The sequence below is a fragment of the Pelodiscus sinensis genome, chromosome 28, assembly GCF_052426305.1.
Source record: "Pelodiscus sinensis isolate ZL-2025 chromosome 28, ASM5242630v1, whole genome shotgun sequence".
In the NCBI taxonomy this organism is placed as follows: Eukaryota; Metazoa; Chordata; order Testudines; family Trionychidae; genus Pelodiscus; species Pelodiscus sinensis.
Genome location: NC_143079.1, coordinates 17,156,792 through 17,170,374, shown reverse-complemented (window position 1 = coordinate 17,170,374; position 13,583 = coordinate 17,156,792). Strand labels below are relative to the sequence as shown.

The 13,583-nt window shown below is 47.0% G+C and overlaps 1 protein-coding gene across 9 annotated transcripts in view; it reads right to left on the bottom strand.

The window, feature by feature from the left end:
• The window catches only part of SLC23A2 (solute carrier family 23 member 2), a 146,907-nt gene that overhangs the window by 68,329 nt on the left and 64,995 nt on the right, over nt 1–13,583 (bottom strand). Inside the window, exon 5 of one of the 9 annotated variants that reach the window (XM_089773808.1) lies at nt 12,019–12,077. The exons of the other annotated variants lie outside the window; for them this stretch is intronic. Within the exon in view, the coding sequence (XP_089629934.1) occupies nt 12,019–12,021 (3 nt within the window). The 5' untranslated portion in view covers nt 12,022–12,077. The remainder of the gene's footprint in view (nt 1–12,018; nt 12,078–13,583) is intronic. 9 annotated transcript variants of the gene reach the window in all.

The window sequence follows — 13,583 nt, the reverse complement described above, 5'->3', positions numbered from 1 at the left end:
ACCCCGCCAATGTTAGTGCAGGGCTTCTGTCCTAGGCAGTATTAACTAACCCAGTGGTCCCCAACACGGTATCTGCGGGTGCCATGGCGCCCGCTGGGCCATTTCTGTGCGCCTGCCGAGTGATCGGCCCCGGCCCCGCCCCCGCCTCCGGGCATGTGGCGTGCAGCGTATGGGCGGCCCCACAGCGTATGCACGGCACAAGGGCTGTGCCGATCCAAAGCATGCAGCATAAGGGTGGCCCCGCCCCGGGCACGCGGCACAAGAGCGGTGCTGGCCCCAGGCACACGGTGCATGGGCGCTACCAGCTTCTGGGCACGCGGCACAGGAGCAGCGCTGGCCCCAGGCATGCAGCGCGTGGTCAGCCCTGCCCCGGGCGCGCGGCTCCGGCCCTGGGAGTGCGGCATATGGGTGACGCCGGCACCAGGCATGCAGCGTATGAGTAGCCCCGCCCCCAGGATCATGCACGGCCCAGCCCCCGGGCACCCAACAGCCCCAAAAGGTCGAGGACCACTGAACTAACCAAACGTCAAATACATTACAGACAGAATTTTGATCTATGAACCACCATGACTATTACATTTCTCTGAGGCAATGAAGCTCAAAAAGCCCAGGGCAAAGAACATAACTAGCTGAGGAGATTCAGCTAACTTCCAGAGAAAAAGATTCAGAGGGATAGCCGTGTTAGTACATGACTGGAAAAACTTTCAAAACAACCAATAGTCTTGCAGCACCTTAGAGAGCAGTACAAAATGTTAGTCCTCAGGAGGCCTTGGCCGGACCCACCTGCCACTGCTATATCCACGTGGAGAAACGGGTCCATTTAGCCGCATAGGTGGATCATGTTGAGGGTGTACTACTCTCAAGGAGGACCAGTTGTACATCTCCCAAACATGTCAGCTCCTGCGGGTTCAGCCACAGATGAACTACACTGTCAGGTGGAACGAGCTGAGGCTTGGATGGAGCAGGCAACCTTAGTCCTGGGAAAGGAGGTCCGGCCTCAACAGTAGCCTCCTGAGCATGTAGGATCAGGTTCATCAGTGCCCCGAACCAATGTTGGTGAGGCCAGGCCAGTGCAATGAGAATGACTGTTGCTTTGACCCTCTTGAACTTTTGTAGGACCCTGCCTATGAAGGGAAACAGTGGGAGGTGTACAGGAGGCCTTCCCACCACCTGAACAGGAACACATCTGGCAGAGAGCTCTGCTCGAGGCCAAGTCTGGAATAGAACCGACTGCACTCTGCGTTGTCTTTCATTGCACTAAGGCACTGGTCCCCAACCTTTTGGGGCTGCCGGGCTCCCGGGAGCAGGGCTGCTCACGTGCCAGGCACCCGGGGGCGGGGCCACGCATGTGCCTGGGGGCAGGGCCACCCATATGGCGCACGCCCGGTGCTGGCGCTACCCATGCGCCACACTCCTGGGGCCGGCGCTGGTTCAGCTCCTGTGCCGCACACTCAGGGGTGGGGCTGCCCATATGCCAGGGCTGGCACCGCCCATATGCCGCACGCCCGGGGCCAGCATAGCCCTTGCACCACGCACCCAGGAGCAGGGTCACCTAAACCTGCCCATACGCCATGCGCCCAGGGGCAGGGCCGGCCCCGTTTACTCGGCGGGTGCACAGAAATGGCCCGGTGGGCGCCATGGCGCCCACGGGCACCATGTTGGGGACCACTGAAAGGTATGTCCCCAGTCTTGGAAGAGGAGGCAGTCACCTCAGGGTGGAGTGCCCACTTCTGGTGAGAGGAGAAGAAAAGGTTACTTATCTCATAACTGTTGTTCTTTGAGATGTGTTCCTCATGTCCATTCCGGTTAGGGGTGTGTGCGCGCGCGCCGCGTGCACAGATTCCAGAGCTTTTCCCCTTAGCAATATCCGTTGGGCCAGCCGGGGAGCCCTGTGGAGTGGCGCCAGCATATCGGCACATATATACCCCTGCTGGCCCTGCCTCCCTCAGTTCCTTCTTGCTGGATACTTCCGAAGTACAACAGTTATGAGGTAAGTAACCTCTTCTTCTTCTTCGAGTGCTTGCTCATGTCCATTCCAGTTAGGTGACTCCCTAGCAGTACCACAGGGAGTGGGGTTGGAAGCCTAATCTTCAATAGACTGCAACACAGCCCTATGAATGGCTGCATCGTCCCTAGCCTGCTGGGCAATAGCATAATGGGTTGTAAATATGTGAATGGAGGACCATGTGGCTGCCCTGCAAATCTCGACAATGGGCACCTGTGCTACAAATGCTGTTGACGAGGCCTGTGCCCTTGTGGAATGAGCCTCTCGCCCTGCCATCTCATAACAGGTCCTGATATGGGTGATCCACGAGGACAAGCATTGTGCCGATACAGGCAGACCCTTCATCCTCTCTGCTATGGAAAGAGGATGTTACTCACTTTGGTGCTGTAACGACGGTTCTTTGAGATGTGTGTCCCCGTGGGCTCCCCCTGTAGGTGTCAGGTTGTCCCGGAGCCACAGATTGGAGGTTTTCATGAGCAGTGGTCAGCCAGACCACGCATGCGTGGGACGCGCCTTGCACCGTTCGTGCCTTTTGATCTCTTAAGCAGTCCGGCTCCCGCTAGTTCCTCAAGTCCTCCCTGGTGTCTGAAAGGTATATTAAGAGACTCTGAAGCGGGGAGAAGGGCAGGTAGTGCAGCACCACGGGGTCATGCATCTCGAAGAACCATTGTTAATGCACCAAGGTGAGTAACTTCTTCTTTGAATAGTGTCCCCGTGGGTGCTCCACTGTAGGTGACTGTGTAGCAGTACTCTGATATAGGAAGGCGGGGAATGGAGTCACTTCTTATCCACAGTCGAAAGCACTGCAGCTGCTACAGCAGTGTCAGTGGATAGTTTATGAGAGATTGCATAATGCTTCATGAAAGTATTGTTAGTGGACTATGCTGCTGCTCTACAAATGTCTTTTAGAGGAACCCCACAAATGAAGGCTATAGAGGTTGCTACAGCCCTGGTAGAATGGGCTGTTAGTGTGTCCGGTAACCGTTTGATGTGTATGGCAAAGCACTTTTTAATACAGGTAACAATTTGAAATTTGTTGAGATAAGCTAGGTTGACCTTTGCTACGTTCTGCTAGTGAAATTAGCAGGCAGTCTGTCTTGTGAAAGTTCCGAGTTCTTTCAATATAGAATGCAAGCGATCTCTTCACATCTAGTGAATGAAGGATGGTCTTGTGAGCACTTCCATGTGACTTGGGGTAGAAAGACGGGAGTATGACTTGCTCATTTATATGGAAGTCTGAGCAAGCCTTCGGAAGGAAGGATAGGTGTGGACACAGCGTGACTTTATCGTTGCTGAAGATGATGTCTGGTGGGACCATCATCAGGGCTGCTATCTCTCCAACTCCGCGAGCAGAAGTAATGGCTAGCAGAAATGTAACTTTAAGCCTCATCATTGTAAGTGGGGCAGTTGCTATGGGCTCAAAGGGGGCATGGATTAGAGTGTCCAAAACTAGATCCAAGTTCCACGCAGGCGGTGGTAATATTCGTGGAGGATATAAGTTGGAGAGACACTTGAAGAACCTGTGTGTTGTAGGATGTGCAAATACCAAATAATCGTCCAGTGAGGTGTGAAATGAGGTGATAGCTGCTAGATGTACTTTTAAAAATGCTAGAGCTAACCCTGTTTTTTTCAATTGTAGGATGTAGTCCAAGATAGCGTGCAAAGATGCAGTACGTGGATCCAATTTCCTAGCGGTGCACCAGGATAAGAATCTGCACCACTTCTACAGGTACTTGGATCGAGTGGACTGCTTTCTACTATGTAATAGAACATTTCTCACTGCCTCCGAACATTGGAGTTCGTGTTCTTCGAACCAATTATAAACCAGGCTGTCAACTTCAGAGTGTGGGGATGAGGGTGAATTAGAGTCCCGTTGTGCTGAGTTAGGAGATTGGGATACATGGGAAGGTGATAAGGAGAGTGAAACAAAATACAGGACTATGTAGCACTTTAAAGACTAACAAGATGGTTTATTAAGGTGAGTGAGGAGACATAAGATAAAGGTAAGGAAACCATATTTGTTGTGCCCAGAATGGGGCTATGAGAATCACTACTGTGCTGTCTCTAACTGATCTTCTCGAGAACCTTGGAGAGGAGTGGTATAAGGGGAAAAGCGTATAAAAGAGGGCCCCCTCAGTGGAGGAGAAAGGCATCCCCTAGAGATTCTTGACCTATGTCAGCCCTGGAACAATATTGCTGACATTTCGTGCTCTCATATGAGGCAAAAAGAAAAGATCTATCTGTGGGTGTTCTCAATGATCGAAAATCGGTTGGAGGACGAGTGGATGGATCTCCCATACATGGTCTGGTGCAAATGCCTGCTGAGTGAGTCTGCTAACATGCTGTTGGCTCCCAGTAAGTAGGAAGCTGTTAGGGTAACCGTGTTGCAGATGCACCAGTTCCACAGCTGAAGCTCCTCGGTGCACAGGGAGTGAGAACGGGCAGCACCTTAACAGTTTATAAAATACATTGTGGTGATATGGTCAGTAAGTATTCTTACTGTGGCACCTTGGATGTGAGGCAGGAAATGTTTGCATGCGTTTGCAACTGCCCTGAGCTCCAATAAGTTGATGTATAAGGTAGATTCCTTGGTTGTCCATAGACCTTGGATATGTCTCCCATATGAGCTCCCCATCCCATGAGGGAGACATCGGTAGATATCTGTGTGGGAGGTTGATCCTGATGGAATGGGATGCCTGAAAATAAATCGCTCGGCTTAGTCCACCACTTCAAAGACGTTATGACGTCGGCAGATGGGAACACCTGTCTGTATATGTCTTGCTTACTGTGAGAATAGATGGAAGCTAGCCAAAGTTGAAGGCAATGAAAATGGAGCCTCGCATGACCAATCATGTAAGCTATAGCCACCATATGCCCCATGAGTTGAAGACAGGTATATATTGAAATTCTGGGGCTGTTTGTGATGGTAAAAACAAGGTTTTAGATTGCTTGGAATTGCTGGCTTGGTAGGTACGCCCTTGCTGTAGTTGAATCTAGATGGGCTCCAATGAAGTCTGAGGGTATGTCTACACTAGCCTCCTACTTCAAACTAGGGAGGCTAAGGTAGGCATTCGAACTTGAAAATGAAGCCTGAGATTTAAATATCCCGGGCTTTATTTGCATGTTCCCGTCCGGTTGCCATTTTAAAATGTCACTAGTCCGAACTAACTGCCTACGGCTATACGTGGCAGTTAAACGGTAATTCGAAGTAACTCCTTAGTTTGAATTACCTGTTACACCTCATTCCAGGAGGAGTAACAGGTAATTTGAACTAAGGACTTAGGTCGAATTACCGTTTAACTGCCTCATGTAGCCGCGGCAGTTAGTCCGGACTAGTGGCATTTAAAAATGGCGACCGGACGGGAACATGCAAATAAAGCCCGGGATATTAAAATCCCGGGCTTCATTTGCAAGTCTGAATGCCTACCTTAGCCTCCCTAGTTCAAACTAGGGGGCTAGTATAGACATACCCTAAGGCTTTTGTAGACTTCTGTTAATTGAGAATGAGGCCTAAGGCCTAGGAATTAGAACAGTGTTTCTTAAACTTTTTGTGAGTTTAAATAGTGGAAGAAATTTGATCTGAGGAAGTGGGTCTGGCCCACGAAAGCTCATCTTCTAATAAACCATCTTGTTAGTCCTGTATTTTGTTTCAGCTACACCAGACTAACACGGCTACATTTCTATCATTAAACTTTTTAAGACTGAGGAAAACCAAACAATTTTTTTTTTTTTTTTATGAGGAACACCAAGGATTTTTGGTTGAAGGGGGGAGGGGGAGAGGAGGAAGAGGCTAGGGAAAAGTTATTGAGCCAAAAAAAAGTCACTTGCCCTTTTAAGGGAAGCCATTTTGAACTCTGTTCTCCGTGGCACACATCCAACTGTCTCGTGACACATCGGTGTGCCACGGAATACAGTTTAAGAAACACTGAATTAGAACATGAGTCTGGTTACGGATATCGTGTATAGCGTATCTGTCTCTGATGGCCCTTTTATTAGATAGTAGTCTAAATAGGGATAAATCATAACCCTTTGGCGACATAAGAATGCCACTACGACAGCAAGTGTCTTGTAGAACACTCTGGATACCGAAGACAAGGCGAAGGGTAGGACATGGTACTGATAATGTTCTAATCCGACCACGAAGCGTAGGAACCATGTGTGTGCCGGATGTATAGTAATATGCAAGTAGGCATCTTGCAGGTCAAGGGCCACAAACCAGTCCCCTTGTTCCAATACTGGAATGATGGAAGCTAGGGTCACCATCTTGAAGCATTGTTTTCGTAAGTATTGATTCAGCTTGCAAAGGTCTAGAATAGGTCTCCATCCACCCATCTTTTTTGTTGTAAGAAAGTAGTGGGAATAGAATCCCCTGCTCTTGAACTCTTCTGGCACCTTCTCTACTGCCCTGATATCTAAAAGGTGAAGGACATCCGTTCTGACTAGAGCCTCGTGAGAAGGGTCCCTGAATGAGGACGGAGATGGTGGGGAAGTGGGAGGTAGTATCAGGAAGGGTATAGTGTAGCCTGATGACAAAATCTCTAGGATCCATCGATCTGAAGTGATGGCACTCCAGCGATGGTAATATGGTCTCAGGTGATGGTGGAAGACTGGAGTAGACTGAGTATGGTGGTCAAACAAGGGAAGGTGTTGCAAGCTTTCAACCTGGAAGTCAAACATGCTGTTTGCCTGTATGCTGATTGAGGTTACGTTATTTGGTTGGGGTCTCTGCTTCTATGTAAGCTGTCTTGGGTCTGGCTTGATCAAATCCCCATTGCTGATATCTGGAATATGAAAAATCTCGGTGTTGTTGGTAACATCTAGGATGGTACGATGGGGTGTACATACTGAAGGTACGAAGGGTGGTTCTTGAATCTTTAATAGAATGTAAGTCCCCGTCTGTCTTCCCTGAGAACAATTTTTCTTTATCAAAGGGGAGGTCTTCAGCTTTTATATGCAATTCCCAAGAAACTGCGGCGGTCTGGAGCCAGGAGGCTCTTTTCACAATCACAGAAGTTGCCATGGCACGTGATGCTGTGTATGTTACATTCAACGCTATCTGGAGGGAGGTTCTTGATGAGGCATACCTTTCTTGTACAATTGCTTTCATTATCGGTCTTTTGGAATCCGATAAGTGTTCTGTGAGGGAAGTGAGTTTAGTATAATTGTTGAAATTATGGTTGGAGAGTAACGCGGAATAATTAGCTATTCTGAGGAGCAGGGTTGAGGACGAGTATAGCTTATGCCGAAGATGTCATGGCGTTTGCTCTCCTTATCCGAAGAATTATTCTTATATTGTGGAAGTTTTGATCTCTGCTGAGCTGCATCCACCACCAAAGAATTTGGTTGTGGGTGGGGAAAAAAGAAAGTCTGCACATTTCGATGGGACTTTTTATCTGCCCGTTTATTAGCTGGGGTTACTGATGCCGGCATCTGCCATATCTCATCAGCAGCCTCCATAATTGCCTCTTGTATAGGGATGGCTATTTCGTGCATTGGGAGGGCTGATGATGTTGTTTCCCTTGGACCTCAGTGAGCTGTATTTCTTGGCTGGTGGCCACCCTCTTGAAAAGCTCCTGAAATGATCTGAGATCACCCGGTGGTGACTGATCCCCAGAGATAACTGCCTCATCCGGAGATGAGGAGGATTGGTCTGTTGATGAGGTATCTGGCTGTTGTTCCTCCACCTCGGAAATCTGTCCGTCATCAGGCTCGGAAAGCTGGTGCACTGGTTGGTGTATGGAGGATGACGGTATAGGGTCCGGACTGTGCAGTGGAGAAGAAGGTGAGTATCGTCATGCAGGCGGGTGTTCCCGGCAGCAGGATGCGTGGTACCTTTGCCTTCTATGGTAGTATTGTGGTGACCAATGAGAGGCATATCCGTAGGAGTGTGACTGACTATGGTGTCGGCATTCCCATCTGTTGGGAGAGTGATAGCGTGGAGAATCAACACTCAGCCTGCATTCAAGACAGTAGGTATGAGGAGAAAGAGTTGGAGAATGCAGTGACCTAAAAAAGCCCCTTGAGGATGGGAGAGGTGATAAGGAGGTATATCTCTGATATGCTTGTCGAAGCGTAGTTGACAGTGATGGGGCAGGTGAAGAAGTGAGTTGTTCTGGACTCAGAACCAGTGCTCTGAGGGATTTATGAGTCACCTTTCTCTGATTAAGTCTAGACTACAAGCCTTTTTCGAAAAAGAGCCTCTAGACTACAACCAGTACTTTTGAAAAAGTGAGCCGCTTTTTCGAAAGAGAGCACCCAGACTATCTGGATGCTCTTTTTCAAAAAAGCAGTTTGCATTACATAGTGCCTTTTTTCTTTACTATGAACAGCAGGCAGCATGCTGAATGGTGAAGGTACTGCACGCAACATCGAATCCCCTCATCTCTATTTCAAGAACTCAGAAAAAGCAGGGACTTTCCTAAGTCCCTATGAGGAAAAGAAGTCTATTGTCCACTGGCAGTTACATTGGAATTTTTTTTATTCTAATCCATTACGTGCGAAGTACATATTTAACCAACCTGACTTCTGGCATTTTACTTTGCTATAAATGTTCTTTAAAGAGCCTCACATTGCAGAGTAAATAAACCAGGAAAGAAGACAATGAAATAGTCAGTGAGAAATTATATATAAATAGTATGCAGTAGCAGAAATTAATCTGATGGAGATCTTTGGTCAGGTGAACTTGAATGAGTTAGTTGATTAAATCTGCCAATGGAGAATACAATCCCATTACCAATTAAGCAAGAGTTATGACTTCAGTGGAGTAGAATTTGGCCAGAGCAAGGAAAGGACAAGAAAAGTCAGAGGGACAGAGGGGGCACAGAAACAATCTGGACATGAAAGAATCAAACACGTGTAACCCATGCCTGCTTGCTATGGTGTTCTGTTCCCTTCCAGGCACCTAGACTAGCAAAGGGCAACCATATGACTGGCCCTCTACCTCAGTAGGCCACAAGACTGGCGTAACCAAGACGGTCTCCTGCGATAAAGTAGTTTTGCTAACTGTGTTTGCATACCTAGAATTTGTGGGGTGTGCCAAATGAACCGTAGCAGCACTCTAATTGGATGCAGAGGCAGCCCACGGCTCTTACAGTCAGTGTTGTGTGTACAGCCCTGTATATATACAAACGTGTATTTGCATCCGCAAAAATGAGCCCTGGATATCCACATATTTGCAGGGCTCTAGTTGTGCACAATCAGCATGCACCTCACTTCATGTGTCCTTGCTTTAAGTGCATGTCACATTAATAACACTAGTACGGAAAAAAAAAGTAAGCAGTCAAAACCAAGCAGAATCTGGCAACCTTGTGTGGAGGAAATAGTAGACAAAATGTTTCGCAGGCCACACAGAGAACCCCAAGCCCTCGAGCCACAGGTTGCCCACCACTGACCTAGACCATATAGAGATTAGTAAGTCTGCTCCAGCCTCGGCTAGGAGGCACACAGCTTTTAGCTCATGCATTAGAGACTCAAACACTAAGCTTTAGAAGTCACAAGTTTGAAACCAGCCAACAGTGTTAACAGGTCTGCCAGTGTTAACACAAGCATCAATGGAACTTGTGTTAACTTGCAGGAGTGTTTTTATTTTTCTCTCAATTCTTTGAAGAACCTACAGCATATAGGGGGAACACACAGATATTCCCTTATCGCACTCCCCACATCCCACTCCTTGTCGCCCCAAATTTATATTTTGAGAGCTTATCAGTGTTGGGTTTCCCCAGTCATATAGCAGGATTGTTTATCACTATCCCCACATAGGTGCTCTCCTGTACACACACACTCTCACTCTCTCCATTTACATTACAGTGCTATTTTGAAATAGCAAGATGAGCATCCATATTATCAAGCCCATTATTACAAAATAACAGGCTTCTTATTCCTGAATAATAAATCCTCATTTCATGAGGAATAATGCCTATTTTGAAATAGCAGTAGAGTGGACAGTCCAATGCTGCTATTTCAAAATAGATTCTCCACAGGGCCATTCAGAGTATTTACTCCCCAGTGCTTCCTGAGGCTTTAAATCAAGATAGCACATCCACATTAGAAGAGCCTTCTTTGGACTAATTTTGAGGCTTCCCTGTAGTACGGATGCGCTATTTTGAAATATTTTGGGGATTATTTTTCTGAAATAGCTTATTCTGAAATAAACGCGCACTGTAGACATACCCTGTGGAGGAAAACAATATTTGGTTGGTCCACAAACACAAGGATTCATATATAACCTGCATTTTCACCAAAATAAAATTTGCACCTTTCACAACACTCTTTTTATAGAGCTGCTTGAACCATCATGGAGCTGACACTTTTCAGGGCTCTGTTAATGCAGCTCCCAAAAATCTATGCCTTTAATAAAATAAAATAAAATAGCGCTAATATTTCAGAGGTTAAGTATTTGAGAAAGATCATTACATAAGTCAAAATACAGCTAAATAAGAGGATATATGCTTCCCAAGTTTCACTCTTCTACTCTTAATGTCACTAAACTCAGCAATTCTCTGTTGTGTTTGGCTGTGGAGAAATACTAAGACACAGTAGATTTATTCTAATCAGAACTTTTGGAGCCGTGACACGGATGACCGTATGGACAGTTATATCAAGAGCAAATAGTAGGTAAACATTAGCTCATGGAGGGTAACATCAGTAAGATCTTTCCCTTCCTCCTGAAGCCAAAAATCAACGGTTAGGAGTCTGATAAACACTATATTTCTGTCACTTTTTAATAGAAATTAAAAAAGGAACAAATTTGTGGAAAAGCAACCTGAACTATTTAATAATGGGAAATGCAGAAGAGTGAGATTGTAGATCTGAGGAGGGAGGACACCTTAAATTCATTAATATTTCTACTGGCAACAACAGGGGCAAAAGAACCAAATGCTACTGCAGCAACATTAGTCAAGTAGCAGTTTTCTTTACATTAAAATACTGACATCCATTGGGAGACACAGATAAAGACATTCTAGACAGTCACGAGAAAGAGGGGGCCAATAATTTTTGTAGGGGAGGCCACTTCATGAATTTTGGTATGTGATCATGGGCCAGCCAGGTTTCCCCAGAAGGGACGGGGTGCGAGGTAGTGGGGATTGTATTCACTGTTTTTGTACTCACTTTCTTCGCTTTGTTGTGTTATATGTGATTCTACTGTCCTCTGCTGTTTTGTAGTACGTGTGTGTGTGTGTGTGTGTGTGTGTGTGTGTGTGTGTGCGCGCGCGCGCGCACCTCATTTTCCCTGGGCACTGCAACACTATCTGGATGAGGAGGAGAAGGCTGGGCATGACTCACTGTGGAAGTATGTTCAGTCTCAGGTCCTGAGGACCAGGTGAGAGCAGATAACACCTTGCCTGGAAATATGAACAAAGGAGGTGGGGCTGCCTAGAGGGTTGGGACTGGTTGCTGGGTGCGTGAGTTTACTTTTTCGGCAGGTTTAGGGAAAAAGGAATCTAGCTGGCTTGGGGGGCCAGGCAGCAGCCCAGAGCCCTGGCTCTGGGGCCCCCTATCCCCAAGATGGATTTTACTGACTCCTCCTGGTTCCTGTAACAACAAGTCTGTGCTACGCTGTGTCCCTGTGAATGAATAAACCTTCTGTTCTAATTGCTGGCTCAGAGTCGCATCTGACTGCGAATGGGGGGAGACAGGGCTCAGTGACTCCCCCACAGTCCGTAACACGGGGACAGAGAGAGAGAGAGAGAGAGAGTGTGTGTGAGAGTGAAAGAGACACATTCTGTGTGTTAGACACAGACTTTGTACACAGACCTGAGTGTGCGGCACAGAATGGGAAAGTGTGCGTGCAAAGACTGGGTGTGCATGACAGTGACCCACAGAGTGTGTTTGCTGGTGGCTGCTGCTGGGTAAGTGTCCGAGAGAACAGGAAAAGCTGTCCTGCTCTGTTGTCTCCTGCCTCCCCGGCTCTGCAGATATGGGGTAGGTGTGGGGATGGAGGAGCACGAGAACAGAACTCTTAGAAACAGGGCACTCACTGCCTTTGAAGACAGGCACTCCTCGGAGTCACTTACCATCCATGCTTCAGACTGGAGCAGCTCCGCTGGGCGTCTCCATTGCTCCGACCCCTGCTCTGCAGAGATGGGGTACAGAGACAGGACAACACCCTGACTTCAGTGCTCTCATTTCCCCTCCACCTTCCTGCACAGGTAGCAGAAGAATCCTGGGCTGTAGGCTGGGGGAGGGGCAGCTGACCATGCTGCTGACTATAAGTACGGATGTTCTGCTAATCAGCTGAGCAGATCACAGGGAAATTCTTGGGGGGGGGACCAGATCCAGCCCCAGGCATGATTTTGCCAACACTGATCAAGAGAAAGCTAATACCTACAAAGACCACTATGACCCTGAAGCAAGACTGTGGCATCCATAGTTGCATTACCAGGGCTCGCCAAACTGCGGCGAGCCCCACTCACCAGCCTTCCAGGTTCTGGCTCTTCCAGGTTACAATCCTGTACAATCTGTCCTGGCTCTTCCAGGTTACAATCTACCGTATTTTCCGGCGTATAAGACGACTGGGCGTATAAGACGACCCCCTAATTTTCCAGTTAAAACATAGGTTTTGGCCTATACTCGCCGTATAAGACTACCCCCCCTTCTGAGGCAACACCATTTAATAACATCAGATTTGATTTAAATAATTTTAATTAAAATGGTTTTGACTTGCAGGTACTTAAAATCCTTCAAAATCCTCATCACGTTCATCCTCTGACATCATAAGTTCATCAATGACATCTTGTGGTACATTTGTAAGACAGTCATCATCTGGATCTAATTCCGAATCAGATGGTGTGGCTTCAGCTTTGGCTTCCCCTTCATCTTGCCACAAGAAGTCGTCCTCCATACCATCCAAAGAATTTGATATGCCACATTTCTTGAAAGACTTGATTACTGTTTCTGCATCAATATCATTCCAGGCTTTTATGACAAAGTTACACAAAACATCCAATTGTGGCGCACGTATGTTTCCTCCTTTTGTGAATGACTTTTCGCCGCTAACAATCCACTCATTCCACTGTTCTCAAATGCGATCTTTAAATGACTTGTTTAGGCACACATCCAGTGGCTGTACCAATGATGTCAATCCTGCAGGAATAACTGCCGCATATGTGTTTATTCTTGCCAGCCTTTTCTTTGTGCTGGTAGTTAAATGAGCCCTGAACATATCCCACACCAGTAGGCTTCGTTCTTGACGAAGTCCACCTGGTCGCCTACTCTATACATTATCAAGCCATAGCTTTACCCCTTCTTCATCCATCCAGCCTTTTTCATTCACATGTACAAAAACTCCAACAGAGAACTTGATTTTCGGCATTGTTTTTCTTTTAAAAATAATCATTGGTCTTAGTTTGGCGCCATCAGCTGTACATGCTAGTACCACTGTAAAACTGGACTTCTCATGTCCTGTTGTTTTAATTAACACTGTTTTTGCACCTTTTGGATTAACAGTTTTATTTCCAACCATATCAAAATTCATAGGAGTTTCATCCATATTTCCGATCTGACAACGCATAGCCATGTTTCTTGCACTGTTGTATTACATATCGATGGAAAAGACTTACTTTTCCGTCAAGATCTGCAG